Source organism: Mandrillus leucophaeus, unplaced genomic scaffold (genome assembly GCF_000951045.1).
Source record: "Mandrillus leucophaeus isolate KB7577 unplaced genomic scaffold, Mleu.le_1.0 Scaffold676, whole genome shotgun sequence".
NCBI lineage: Eukaryota > Metazoa > Chordata > Mammalia > Primates > Cercopithecidae > Mandrillus > Mandrillus leucophaeus.
The window spans coordinates 555,793-571,777 of NW_012107319.1; the positions used below are offsets into that span (position 1 = coordinate 555,793).

The 15,985-nt window shown below is 34.6% G+C and overlaps 1 protein-coding gene across 1 annotated transcript in view; it reads right to left on the bottom strand.

The window, feature by feature from the left end:
- COL21A1 (collagen, type XXI, alpha 1) overlaps positions 1-15,985 on the bottom strand; it is a 204,853-nt gene that overhangs the window by 108,187 nt on the left and 80,681 nt on the right. The window contains exons 5-9 of the mRNA XM_012002053.1: positions 13,176-13,727; positions 4,486-4,654; positions 4,175-4,391; positions 1,643-1,816; positions 421-498 (exon numbers count right to left, since the gene is read on the bottom strand). Coding sequence (XP_011857443.1) covers positions 421-498; positions 1,643-1,816; positions 4,175-4,391; positions 4,486-4,654; positions 13,176-13,727 — 1,190 coding nt within the window. The remainder of the gene's footprint in view (positions 1-420; positions 499-1,642; positions 1,817-4,174; positions 4,392-4,485; positions 4,655-13,175; positions 13,728-15,985) is intronic.

Here is a 15,985-nt window from a genome sequence, read left to right on the forward strand (position 1 = left end):
TCTCTACTAAAAATACAAAACTTAGCTGAGTGTGGTGGCGGGCATCTGTAATCCCAGCTACTCTGGAGGCTGAGGCAGGAGAATTGCTTGAACCCAGGAGGCGGAGGTTGCAGTGAGCCGAAATCGCGCCACTGCACTCCAGCCTGGGTGACAAGAGTGAGACTCCAACTCAAAACAAAACAAAACAAGAAAACATTTTCTTGTGGTCTTTCATTCACACTCGCACAATGACATATAACAACTTCATTTCAACTATAACCTCAAAATACGTTTTCTTCATGTAACTTCACTTCCACTAGTATTAAAAAATAAAATTAATTCTACATATTAAATTAATACTCAGATATTATCTGCTTTTTATTTATTGCTTTGAAAGTACTAAAGCAACATCTGGGGAAAAGAACAATCCCTCCTACTTACAAATCCAGGAATCTCACATGCTGTCTCCCGGTTGTTCTGTTCTGGATCACAGTAGATTCGCAACTTTTGGACATCAAACTAAAAACATAAACCCAGTAGAATTAAAGTTGAGGCACAAGCAACTTGTTTTAAAAGAGCAACTCAGATACATAGAAACATCCACTATGGTTAGTAATTGTGTAAGGTTTACATCACAGCATTTAACTAAAACAATAAAAATACAAAATTTTAATACTTAACATACACTATGAAGATGTGATGCGACATAACCACTGAAGAAAAATTCCCTAGCACCGAGAGCAAATCTCCAATTTTCTCCCGGAATTCAGTGAGGCTTTTTTAGTACTCCTGTATTAAAAGCTAATCTAAAGAGCATTTTGTAGGACACTTAAAAGTTTTTCCAGGTTTTCTGTGTTTATCCTAATCTCTACAACATTCCTGATGGTATAGGGTGGACTCAAGAAACCATCTTTCGTCTTTGCTATTTAGTTGCCGGCATGGAGCATTGTGTGATTAGTAGGCCCAGCACCTGTTAATGTTTAACTATTTACTACAATTTGACATGTAGCATTAATTCATAGAGACCACATGTGTAAACACACGTATGAAAACGACAGAGTCTTCCTTTAATAGAAACAGTGCAGGAGGGACATACCTTTTCAAATAAAGGATTTTTCTAGAAATGGCATTTACAGACACATTTCTCCATCCAAAAACAGATACTCCAGTTTAAGAAGGTATCAAAAAGTCAAAACAAAACTTGTACGTGTAATTTGAACATACCACAATTGCTTTATTTTTAAGGAACAGTTTTGTTTGTGAAGAACCCTGACATGAATTAATCTAATTTTATCCTTGCAGCTACAAAGACATTTTTACAGCCCCACTTACAGATGAAACTATATTCTCTTTTCCAAATTCATTACTTAAACTATGTTTCTCTTGGGAAACATGAAATTAATGTTTCCTAGAAATGTAGAATTCTATCCTGAACCCAGGGGAACATTTTTCTAATTATTCTTATAAAATAGATTAAGTCCAATTCTGCATTTTAATACATATACATACACAAAATTTCACTAACGAACTGACCACATTTTGGTGAACAACTTAAGGGAATTCATAATTAAGTTAAATATGATTAAATGTGGTGAAAACTATTACAAAAGAGAGCAAAAGTTTCATTCTATATAATTCAAAGAGTGAATCATTATTTATCTACCTGAACAGTTTCTTCTTTTCCAGAATATTTTCCAATTTGAGTTTGCCCATTGATCAGGATCCCTAAAACTGGATGTAAGGGCTTGTTTTCAATTTGCTGGTCATCAATATACAGAGTTACATCTTGCTCTGTTACTAAGAGACGAATTTGGTGCCAGCCTTCATCAAACAACGTCTACAAAAAGAAAGTGTGGAAGATTCATCAATAAAGCCCCTAACAATATTTTACTTTCTTTGTTCTTACTGCCTTGCTCCTAACCATTGCTGAGAAACTTCATCCCACAAAGACTGACTGTATTATACATTAATTCATCCTAACCCAAGCTGGACCTCATATGCTACCCACCAATTCTTTCATTAATCCTTATCTGAGTTCCTATTACATATTTCAAAGAATCTGTGTCAAATAACTTACTAAAGCAACTTCCTCAAAATCATAAATAGTTTAATAATCTCTGAATCCAAATGGCTTCTCTCCTGCCTCATCTTGTTTATTTCATTGCAACTTTGGGCCCCATAACTAATCAATCTTCCTTGATATTCTCACTCAACTTCTGGGATTCAAACCATCTTGATCATTTTCATTTCTTCCTCTCTAGTTGCTGATTCTCTCTCTCTGTCTCTAAGTGTTCTTCTCCCTCAACCTACCCTTTAATGAGGGCATTCCTCATAGGTCTGTTCTGGACATTTTTCACTCTCTCTTTTTGACTCAGTCATTCCTCCAGGCCAATTATCACTGCTATGTAATAACTCCCATGTCTACACTAACAGCCTGCACCTCTCCTACACATGGGTCCTGTAATTCTAATACTAGGTAGAATAATTTTTCAGGATGTTTCACAATTAGCCCAACAAGGTATGTAACAAAATAAACTTGAACTACTCCCCAGAAATTTTATTCCTGACCCTATTTCCCTACATAATAGCATCCCCTAAACATAAGTTTCTTTCTTTGAGTTGCAGTAACTAACCAGATGCAGAGTTCTACCCAATATATTTCTTCAACATGACTCAAATTCATTTCTTCATTTTCATTGTCACCACCATAATTTAGGCTCATGGAACTCTTGTTTTACTTCAATAATTTTCAAATCTATCTCGATCTCTGACCCTTTCATTTCCAAGTCATCCTTCAGATCACTACTAGAATTAATCTCTCTCCCTACAGTTCTGTTAGGGGAGATGTTCCATCTTATTAATTTCTGTATCCCAAGGATCTGGCCTAATTTTAGGATAAAGTTGAAAGTATTATTTATGGACAGATGAAGAAAAAGAAGTAGAGAAGATTGCCTTGACCCTGACACATTTATGGTCAAGACCTTTTGATGAAACATTCACTGAATAAAGTCCAAACCACATTATATGGCTTTCCAGGCCCCTCATAAATTGGGCTTGCACCTAGATAGCCTTTTCTTCCATGCATCTTATACTCTAAACACCAGAGAGTCACTTTGCATTCTCTAAATAAAAACCCTGCATTTTATTAGACACATGATGACTCAATACTGAATCATTTATTTAATGTGCTCTTATATCCATCTCCATCAAAATGCTATACATCCTGAATGGTCCAGTTCAAAAATTATTTCATTTGTGCAGATTTCCTCTTACTTTATGTTAGAACACATTTTCTCATCCACACTCCACTAACATTTTGTACTTCTATTTGATACCAGTTGCCTTGAATATCCTGTTATAAATAAGCTCCTTGAAGGTAAAAAACATGTCTTATTTATTTGTCATTTCTTACAGAATCTGGCACATTGGCTTTAATGAAGATAGCAGACGACAAATATTTTTAATGTAATATACTTACTAAATGAAGAAATTGCATACTTTATATTACCATATATATTTCCTAAACTGTGTAATATGCCTTTAGACTATCATAATTATAATAATGAGCAAAACTTAATTACTTTTATTATTGCATCTGGATTCTGAAAACATGATTTTGAAAATAAACTTTTTAAAGTTTATATATTCTATTAAATATGTATTCCATTTGGGGAAATAAAATGTCCTCCTAAATTAAGGTAAATTTCATGTCTATTATCTACCCAGTATTTAATATCCTAATAGATATGTCTTTATGTAAATATCCTGTAGAACATGGCAGTGTAAAACAGACCAATATGGACTTTGAAGTCATCTAGACCCAAAATTTAATTCCTGATGTCATCACTTATTAGCTGTTCTACTTTGAGGGAGAACTTAACATACTTGAATATTAGTTTGTCTGCAAAATGGGAGCAATGGTTTCTTTATTGGATGGCTATTATAATTAAATGTGCCTGGTACCTAGTAGCAGGCACTCAGAATATGTCAGTTCCCCTCAGCATTTGTCCCCATATTGATCAAGAAACAATTTTCCTTTGTTTGTTAGATTTCCTCAATACAGAAACATTAAAATTTAAGGTAAAAATATTTCCAGTCATGTTAAAATTACAGCCCTCTTTTTCCCAACACACATAAACCCAATGGTGCTTCCCCATTAATATCATAATCATGGTATTATCCCAGGCATCTTTACCTTAACTTGAGGGCTAGCAAAGGTAACCACTTGTGAGCCATTAATTATGCTGGTTGTTGTAAATAGTAAGATTTTGTCCACACCATTTAAGGTAACTGCTATTTGCGGCCTTCCATCAATAGTTAATATTCTCCATAAATCCCATATTTTCTTGACCTTAAATCTTTGGGTAGACACAAATACATATGATGGAGGAAGACCTTCTGGGAAAACATTGCTACAAAAAGAAGAGCAAGTGTAAGCTTAAAGAATTCTTGACATGTCCATAGACATATGCCCCCAAAAAAGTTGTGTCAACATACAATATATACCTTGTGAGTTCTGATAAATCAACTTTTGATGTTACTTCATATCCTTTTATCTTTTTTGGTGAAAGCTGTATTCTTTTCTTAACCTTTTTATTTACATCTAAACCTAAAAGAATATCAAATCCCCTTTCATCACGAGCTGCCACTGGAATTCGTGTTGGACAGACAGATTCTATAAAGCAAAAGCAATAAAAGTTGATTAATCATGGACAACTCAAACAAGAAAAGAAAAATCAAGGGAGAAATACTAAACAATATAGTATTCTATAATTGGAATTATAAAATCTACATACGTATACAAATGTATAATATATAAATGTACATGAATACATTTTCTGAGAAAATGTAGAAGTATTTTACACATTTAAGAGTGAGATCTTAATATGCTTTTTTCTCTAAAAATGGGGAATAAATGTAAAACAAAAATATAAGATAAATATTTGTTAATGTATTGTCTTTAGCAAAAAATTGAGACAATAGCAATATGAGACAATCTAACACCTATGGAAAAGAAAAACAATGGAATGGGATTTGTGATTCTCATCCAGGATTTCCTATCAACTAGTCATACAACTTTGGATAATGCTCTTAATTTATTGAATTCAAAAATGAACACTGAAATTCTTTTCTTGCATTCTTAGCATTTCAGGGGTAAAAATTATTTTCTGTTCTTGATTTTCTTTCCAGTTCAAGCAGTTTATATTTCTACAGTTCAAATATCATTAGTCTATCTCTCTGGAAAAAACTTAACCTGGGTCCCATTTAGTCATGAAAGTTCTTCAATTGGACATATTATCTCATCTATAATTAATTATATATTAATCATACTTATAAAGAGTATTTTCTGAAGAATAATAATTAGCATTACATAGTCAGCTATATAAGTAATAAGTATGATATATTTTAGCTGAAGAATACCATAACTGAAAAAATTTACTAAAGATGATTAATAGCAGACTTTAACAAGCAGAGGGAAAAGAATCAGCAAACTCAATAATTAGGCATTTGAAATTATCCAGTTAGAGAAACAAAAAGAAACAAAAAGAAAAAGGAATGAGAAAGAGTGAAGAAAGCCTAAGAGATTTATGCAACACCATCAAGCACACCAATATATGCATTTTGGGAGTTCCAGGGAAAAAAAAAAAAAAAGAAGAGGGTGAAAGGGGGACAAAAAGCTTATTTAAAGAAATGAGGCCGGCCGGGCGCGATGGCTCACGCCTGTAATCCCAGCACTTTGGGAGGCCGAGGCGGGCGGATCACAAGGTCAGGAGATCAAGACCACGGTGAAACCCCATCTCTACTAAAATTACAAAAAATTAGCCAGGCGCGGTGGCGGGCGACTGTAGTCCCAGCTACTCAGGCAGCTGAGGCAGGAGAATGGTGTGAACCTGGGAGGTGGAGCTTGCAGTGAGCCGAGATGGCACCACTGCACTCCAGCCTGGGCAACAGAGCAAGACTCTGTCTCAAAAAAAAAAAAAAAAAAAAAAAGAAAGAAATGAGGCCAACAACTTCCCAAATCTGGAAAAGGATATGGACACTCGAATTCAAGAAGCCTAATATATGCTAAGTTAAACCCAAAGAAATTCACATTGAGACATATTATAATCCAACTGTCAAAAGTTAAAGGCGAAGATCACATTTTGAAAGCAGCAAGAAAAAAAAAGAGACTTTTTATGTACAAGGGAACCTTGATAAGACTATCAGCAGATTTCTCAATAGCACCATTGCAGGCCAGGAGTGGGATGACATATTCAAAGCGCTGAGAGGAAAAAAAGAAAAAAAAAACCTGCCAACCAAGAATGCTATGATTGGCAAAACTGTTCTTCAAAAATGAAGGAGAAATAAAGACTTTTCTAGATAAATATAAGCTGAGGAAGTTCATCACCATCAGACCTGCCTTATAAGAAATTCTCAAGGAGTCCTTCAAGATCAAACAAAAGTATACTAAACAGCAACATAAAAGCATAAGATAGTACAAATTTTTCTGATAAAAGTAAATATATAGACAGAGAATGCTGTAATAGTGGTACATAAATGACTTAATTCTGGTGTAAAAGTTAAAAGACAAAAGCATTTTTAAAAATTGTAACTTAAAAATATGTTAACAGATATAAAATATAAAAAAAAGCAATTTGTGGCATCAGTAACAAAGGAGAGGTAGTAAAAATATAGAATATTTATATGTAATTTAATTTCACACCAACTTAAAATATAGTTGTTATAATTACATGTTTCATATAACCCCTATGATAACCTCAAAGAAAATATTTGTGGAAGATAAATAAAATGATAAAGGACATCACCATTAAAAAAGCAACAAAACACAAAGGAAGACGGTAAACAAAAAAAGGGGACAAAAAGCTACAGGAAAGATAGAAAATAATTACCAAAATGACAATAATAATTTTTCCTATCAGTAATTACCTTAAATGTAAGTGATTATATTCCTTAATCAAAGTACATAGAGAGGCTGAATGGTTTAGAGCTATAAATCCAACTATGTACTATCTATAAAAGATTCTAGCCTGGACAACATGGCAAAACTCCATCTCTACAAAAACAAAAACAAAAGTAAACAAACAAAAACAACAAAGTTAGCCAGGCATGTTGGCATGTGCCTGTAGTCCCAGCTACTCAGGAGGCTGAGGTGGGAGGATTGACTGAGTCTGGGAGGTTGAAGCTGCAGTGAGCTATGATCATGCCACTGCACTCCAGCCTGGGCAACAGAATGAGACAAAGGAAAGGAAAAGGGAAAGGGAAAGGGAAAGGGAAAGGGGAAGGGAAAGGGAAAGGGAAAGCGGAAGGGGAGGGAAGGGAAAGGAAGGGAAGGGAAGGGGGGAAGGGGAAAAGGGAAAGGAAAAGAAAAGAGAAAGAAAGAAAGGAGAAAAGAAATGAAAAGGAATCACTTTAAATTTAAGGACACACATAGGCTGTAAGTGAAAAAATGAAAAAAGATATTCCATGCAAATGGTAGCCAAAAGACATCAGAGATGTCTATACTTATATCACACAGTACAAAAGAATAACAAGAGACAAAGAAAGATATCCTATTATGATAAAAGGGTCAATTCACCAGGAAGATATAATAATTATGATTCTATATGCAGCCAACACCATGGTAACAAAAATATAAGGCAGACATTTACAGAACTGAAGGGAGAAATAGACAGAAACACAATAATACTAGAGGATTTTGATAATGATTAGAACGTTCAAACAGAAGATCAATAAAGAAATAGAAGACTTGAACATAGACCAAATGAACCTAGCAGACACACACAGAATATTTCACCAAACAGCAGCAGAATACATATTCCCTTCAACTGCACATGAAACATTCTCCAGGACAGACCATATGTTAAATCACAAAACAAGTCTTATTTAAGAAGACTGAAATCAACACCAGTGTATTTTTCAACCACAGTGGAATAAAACTAAAAATTAACAACAGGAGGAAAATTGAAAAATTCACAAATATGTGAAAATTAAATAGCACACTTTTGAACAACCATTAGGTCAAAGAAAAAATCAGAGACAAAGTTAGAAAATATCTGATGAAAACAAAAACACAACATCCAAAATTTATGAGATGCAGGAAAACAGTACTAAGAGAGAAGTTTATAGCAATAAATGCCTATATTAAACAGAAAAAGGATATCAAATAAACAACTTTACACCTCAAGGACCTATAAAAAAAAAAAAAGGCAAACTAAGCCTGAAGTTAGCAGAAAGAAAAAAATAATTTAGATTTAAGCAGAAATAAATAAAATAGAAAATAGAAAGAAATCAACAAAGCCAAGAGTTGCTTTTTTGGAAAAAAATCAACAAAATTGACAAATCTTTAACTAGATTAAGTGAAAAGAGAGAAGACTCAAATAAAACAAGAAGTGAAAGAAGAGATGTTACAATTGATGCCACAGAAATAAAAAGGATTTTAAGTGACCACTATGAACAACTATATATCAACAATTTGGTAACCTAGAAGAAACGGATAAATTCCTAGAACACAAAACCTACCAAAATTGAAACGTGAATAAATAGAATATATGAACAGACCTATAACTAGAGATTAAAGGAAATTTAAATCAGTAATCAAAACACCCCAACAATAAAAGCCTAGTACCAGGTGGCTTCAGTGGTGAATTCTACCAGACATTTAAAGAAGAATTAATACCTATCTTTCTTAAGATCTTTCTAAAAATTGAAGAGAAGTGAACACTGGCCTTATTTTTATAAGGCCAGCATTAACCTGATACCAAGGCCAGAAAAAGATACCATAATAAAATAAAACTACAAGCCAATATCACTGATGAATACAGATGTAAATATCCCCAATGAAATACTAACAAACTGAATTTAACAGCACATCAAAAACATTATACACCATGACCAAATGGAAATTATCCACAGGATGAAAGAGTTTGATATATAAAATCAATAAATGTGTCTTTGACAGAATGAAGGATAAAGACAATATGATTATCTCAATGTAGGCAGAAAAAATTGACAAAAATTAGCACTATTTTATGATTAAAGCACACAACAAGTAAGGAATAGAAGGAAACTACTTTAACATAATAAAGACCATATTTGAAAAGTTCACAGCCACCATCATACTCAATGGTAAAATGTTAAAAGTTTTTCCTCTAAGACAAGGAACAAGATAAAGATGCCTAATTTCACCACTTCTATTCAACATTGTACTAGCCAGAGGAATTAGGCAAGAAAATAAATAAAAGGGATTCAAATCACGAAAGAAAATTATCTCTATTCACAGATAGCATGAATAAATATAGAAAACCCTAATGATTATACATAAAAGATTCCATGCCAAAAAAAAAATGGTTAGAATAAACCAATTGGTTGGAGAATACAAATTCAACATATAAAAATCAGTTGTGTTCCTATACAATAACAACAATTTAAAAAGAACATTAAGAAAATAATCCCATTTACAAAGCATAAAAATAATAAAATACTTAGAAATAAACTTAACCAAAGAATCAAAAAAACTTGTACATTGAAAACTACAAAACATTGATAAAAGAAACTGAAGAAGGAATAAATGGAGATATATCTTGTGTTCATGGATTGGCAGACAATATTACTTAAAAACTCCACACTGCCTAACGTGATCTACAGATTCAATGCAATCCCTATAAAAATCCCAATGACATTTTTTATAGAAATAGAAAAAGCATTCCTAAAATTTATATGAATCCTCTAAAACAGTCAAAACAATCTTGTGAAACAAAAATTAAGTTGGAGGCCTCACACTTCCTGATTTCAAAATATATTGCAAAGCTGGAGTAATCAAAACAGTATGGTAAAGGCATAAAAACAAACATACAGACAAATGGAACAGAATAGAGAGCCCAGAAAACACTCTTGCATGCATCAATGAACTTATCTTTGACAAGGGTGGTAAGGCTGCCTGATGGGGAAAGGATCTCTTCAATCAGTGGTGCTGGGAAAACCAGATATCCACACGCAAAAGAATAATATTGGACCTTTATTTCTCACCACATACAAAAAACAACTCAAAGACTTAAACATAAGACCTTAAACTATAACATTTCTAATAGAAAACTAGGGAAAAGCTTCATAACATCAGTCTGGTAATGATTTCTTGGATTTATTCCAAAGTTACCGGCAACAAAAAAAGCAAAAATAGACAACTGAGATTATAGCAAACTAAAAAGCTTCTGTGCAGCAAAGGAGAAAAAAACACTGTAAAATGGCAATCTATGAAGTGGGATAAAGTATTTGCAAACCATATATCTGATAAGGGGTTAACATTCAAAATAAATAAAAAACTCCAACTCAGCAACAAAAAAAAACTGTTTAAGGAATGGACAGAGGACTTAAATAAACATTTCTCCAAAAATGATATGCAAATGGCCTCAGGTATATGAAAAAAATGTCCAACATCACTAATGATTAGAAAAATTCTAATCAACACTACAATGAAATGTTACCTCATACATGTTAGGCTGGCCATTACCAAAAAAAAAAGAAAAAGAAAAAAAGAAAGAGGAAGGAAAAGAGGGAGGGAGGGAGGGAGGGAGGAAGGAAGGAAGGAAGGAAGGAAGGAAGGAAGGAAGGAAGGAAGGAAGGAAGGAAGGAAGGAAGGGAGGGAAAGAAGGAGGGAAGGAAGAAAGTATGGAGGTTGCAGTCAAGCAAGATGAAAATGTTCCAAAGATATGCTGCACAACATTGTGCTTATAATTCACAATACTGTACATTAAAAAATGTTAGGAGACTAGGTTTCATGTTAATGTCTTTTATATGAGGGGGAAAGAGAAAGATGAAGAAGAAGGAAGGGGGAGGAAGGGGGAAAAGGAAGGAGGAGGAGGAAGGAAGGAGGCAGGAAGGAGAAGGAGGAAGAAAAAGAAGTAGCAGTATTAGTAGTAGCAGTAGTAGTAAGAGTAGAAGTAGTAGTAGTAGCAGTAGTAGTAACAGTAGAAGTAGTAGTAGTAGTAGCAGTAGTAGTAGTAGTAGCAGTAGTAGTAGTAGTAGTAGTAGCAGTAGTAGTAGTAGTGGTAGTGGTAGCAGCAGCAGCAGCAGCAGAAGTCTTTCACACAGATAAAGGAATCATCACCCATCAGAGAAAGGAAAGTATTAGATACAACTCTTCCAGAGAAATCATAGGTCCACAAAGATGAAATAAACTGCGGTAAATATTACTTAACTCAATAATATTTTGTTCATTGTGATTTAACTACAGCAGAGTGTAAAAATAAACAGAATTAGGAAATGGTCATTCTACATGTTAACACTTCAAAGTAGAAGTTAAGTATGTATCAAAGAAAAAGCATTTGTGAATTTGTCAGATGATTCAAACACAGATTACATGGTTTGTGGCTGCTGTAATATAGCAATGTTTTAGTTTTACTGCATTAATCATACTCTAATCAAGTATAAAAAGTCAAGTGCAGAACACCCATATAAATTCCATAAGTGCAATTTCAAAAACATTTTAAAAGATGGCTATTGTGAAGCAGATATGTGCTGATTAGACACAGAAATTATTTACATCTTTTCGAGTGTGAATGAAAATATATTTGGCAAGATTTCAATTTTGATTGTTTATAGATGATACATCTTAGCTAAAAGAATGTTTAACTCTTTTAAGCACACCTACTCTTTCATCTGTAGTTAGAATCATTAAAATAGAATGCATCTACCAAAATACAGATCCACAGAAAAAGTCTCTGAAGCAAATATTGAACAAACATTGTATCAGTTACATTTACATTTAAAGATAAAAATGAATGATAAATGAAATTTCTCCAGGAAAAGTCTGTTTTAAGAATGAAAAATACCTGGCTTCAAAATCAAAGAATTCTAACTAATATGACCACATATTAAAAATTTAAATCCTATTTGCCTGTTCAGGATGATAAACGTCAACAAAATCTTACCACTAGAGATTCATAAAAAGAACTGTAGTGGCGATTTGTAGTTATAGTACCCTTACTTAAAGTTTCATGGAAGAAGATGTTTAATTTTTTATAGTCTCTTAAATACGAAAATTTAAAAATGTTTTCCTCTACTATATCCCACAAGCAAATGTGAAGAAAACAGAGGAATGAATGATATAATTTGTTTCCTAACCCAGAAACACACAGGATTTTTTTGTCAACTGTGAAGCCACCCACTTTGGGAGCTTCTGTAGACAAACTAATATTCACTTTATATGAATATTACTTTAATACGGTACACTAAATACCTATATTATTAAAAAATAAGAGATATAAAAAATTACTCTCCCCTAAAATAATGTGAACATTAGCATGTCTATGCCTTAATAGGATTAATATTTACCAAAACTGGGACCTTCCCATACCATGCAATTATCATGAACATGAAGTTAGATTTTATGAAAAAATATAAACATAATTAATAAACTGTTATTTTATTTTCAAATGTTGTGCGAAAGGGAAATTAAGCTTTTTTAAAGTGCAATTTTAACATGCTTCTCCCTAACTTTAAATATGTCAGTAATTTGAAGCTTTTTTTCTGAAGAAATAATGAAATTCTAGCTCAGAACTATGTACAAGAATATTCATTTTTGTCGTTTATATTAGCAAAACAGCAATAAACTAAATGTACAAAAACAGGAAAAATTTAAAATAAATTACAGTAGGAACTTGCCTGCTATCATGTGAATAGAGTATAAAAATTTTATACACAAGAGTATATACCACAAAAACAAAGTAGGAAACTATATATGCAATAGTATCTTGATTTAGGCAGAAAAGTAAACTAAAACATACCAGGGAAAAAAGGAAAAAAACTAGAATGTAAAATATAGAAAAACTCATTAATGGGGTGATACAATTACATGTGATTTATATATATTTTTATTCTTTGTGCCTTTTTTCTACAATCTCTACCATAGACATGTTATAATTGAAAGGAAAAATAATAAATGTTACAAAATATTGTATTTTCCATATGTAGATTTGTAAATTATTTTTTAAAACCAAAATTTATCCTAAATACATATAACACAAAAAATTTGTGCTCACAGTGTAAATATAACATTTATAACATTATAAATGTTGTAACATTATAATTGACATTAAATACAACGATCTACACCAGTGTTAATGCAGAGATTATATCAAAATGTAAAAAGCACAATTATTAATTGTTTCCAAATTATATTAAGGCATTTTAAGACTTACCTTCACAAAGTTTCTGCTTTATCACTTCCCTTATTTTGGATATTGCAATATAGTCTTCCACATAAAACACATAAGTAGACGAAGGCTTGTTGGCAATAGCTCTAAGTTCGGCATCTTCTGTTTCTGAACCAACACCAATGGCAAATAATGTTATCTTACTATCTCTTGCTGCTTCAGCTGCATCCTTGACATCATCCTGGGATTTGCCATCCGTAAGTACCACTGCTATCTTAGTCAGAAATCGCGAGGACTTGGCAAAAAGGTAATCGAGGGCAAACTGGATAGCCTTCCCTGTCCTTGTGTTTCCTCCTAAGTAGAGTATGGATTCCACTGCTGCTGTTAAATGTTCTCCTGAATCATAGCTTCCAAGAGGAATCTCCAGCACAGGGTAGTCACTATATTGAACCACTCCAACTTGAATAAACTTTGGCCCTATGTCAAAGTTTTTTGTGATATTGACAAGCCACTTTTTCACTATTTCAAAGTTTTCTGGGCCAACACTATAAGAGCCATCCAAGATGAAAACTAAATCTGTCGGAGCAGTACGACAACCTAAGTGCAAAAGAAAACCATCATAGCACATCTTTTATATAAAAAGCAAAAAGGGAGAGATTTTAAATTTATGAGTTTCAGCTATACACTAACATCATTGCTTATTTTAAATTGTCAATGAAATATGGGTAGCTTAATGCTAACCTGAAATATTTACAAAAATATAAGCCAGTGAATATGGAGAAAAAAATTAAAAACAGATTTTCTACCAACTTCAGGACTTAGCTAGCCAATAAAATTTCATCTTTGATATATTAATAGTTGATAAAAGTTAAATGAACCAAGATCACCCAATGAATCAACTCTTGCATTATATCCAAGATGAGTTTCTAAAGGTCTGATGTCTCATATTCAGTGAATGATATAGTCAGAGCATCAAATTGTCCTAACAATCTATGATTAAAGGTATAAAGCTATTCCTTGCTTAGTAGAGACAGAGATTCTTGTTTCGAGTTACCAGGAAACACATGTGGTCAGCACATCCTAAGGTCCTTTTTGGGGGAAAAAAATACCATCTTTGGTGCAAGTTACATTTGAACAAGTTATAAGCAGTTGTGGAAAGAAAAAGACTTTCCCTGGGGGGTGCGAGCAAGATGGCCAAATAGGAACAGCTCCAGCCTCCAGCTCCCAGTGTGGGCGACACAGAAGAGGGGTGATTTCTGCATTTTCAACTGAGGTACCAGGTTCATCTCAGTGGGGAGTGCCAGACAATCGGTGCTGGTCAGCTGATGCAGCCCAACCAGCGAGAGCTGAAGCAGGGCAAGGCATCACCTCACCTGGGAAGTGCAAGGGGGAAGGGAATCCCTTTAGAAACTGAGAAACACAACAACTGGAGAATCGGGTAACTCCCACCCTAATACTGTGCTTTACCAAGGGTCTTAGCAAATAGCACACTAGGAGATTATATCCCACACCTGGCTAGGAGGGTCCCATGCCCACGGAGCCTCCCTCATTGCTAGCACAGCAGTCTGAGATCTAACTGCAAGGCAGCAGCGAGGCTGGGGGAGGGGCGCCTGCCATTGCTGAGACTTAAGTAGGTAAACAAAGCCTCCAGGAAGCTCGAACTGGGTGGAGCCCACCACACCTCAAGGAGGCCTGCCTGTCTCTGTAGACTCCACCTCGTGGGACAGGGCATAGCAAAAAAAAAAAAAAAAAAACGGCAGCAGAAACCTCTGCAGATGTTAATGACCCTGTCCGACAGCTTTGAAGAGAGCAGTGGATCTCCCAGCATGGAGGCTGAGATCTGAGAACGGACAGTCTGCCTGCTCAAGTGGGTTCCTGACCCCTGAGTAGCCTAACTGGGGGACATCCCCCACTAGGTGCAGAACGACACCTCACACCTCACACCTCACACAGTGGGGTACACCCCTGAGATGAAGCTTGCAGAGCAAGAATCAGAGAGCAGCACTCACTGTTCAGCAATATTCTATCTTCTGCAGCCTCCGCTGCTGATACCCAGGCAAACAGGGTCTGGAACGGACCTCAAGCAATCTCCAACAGACCTACAGCTGAGGGTCCTGACTGTCAGAAGGAAAACGAACAAACACAAAGGACACCCACACCAAAACCCCATCAGTACGTCACCATCATCAAAGACCAAAGGCAGATAAAACCACAAAGATGGGGAAAAAGCAGGGCAGAAAAGCTGGAAATTTAAACAATTCAAAAAATCAGAGCGCATCTCCCCCTCCAAAGGAATGCAGCTCATCGCCAGCAATGGATCAAAGCTGGATGGAGAATGACTTTGACAAACAGAGAGAAGAAGGCTTCAGTCGATCAAACTTATCAGAGCCAAAGGAGGAACTACGTAACCAGTGCAAAGAAACTAAAACTTTTGAAAAAAGAATGGAAGAATGGATAACTAGAATAATCAATGCAGAGAAGGCCATAAACGAACTGACAGAGATAAAGACCATGACACGAGAAATACGAGACAAATGCACAAGCTTCAGTAACCGACTCAATCTACTAGAAGAAAGAGTTTCAATGATTGAAGATCAAATGAATGAAATGAAGCGAGAAGAGAAGTCTAGAGTAAAAAAAAAAGGAAAAAGAAATTAACAAAGCCTCCAAGAAATATGGGATTATGTGAAAAGACCAAATCTACGTCTGACTGGTGTGCCTGAAAGTGAGGGGGAAAATGGAACCAAGTTGGAAAACATGCTTCAGGATATCATCCAGGAGAACTTCCCCAACCTAGTAAGGCAGGCCAACATTCAAATTCAGGAAATACAAAGAACGCCACAAAGATACTCCTC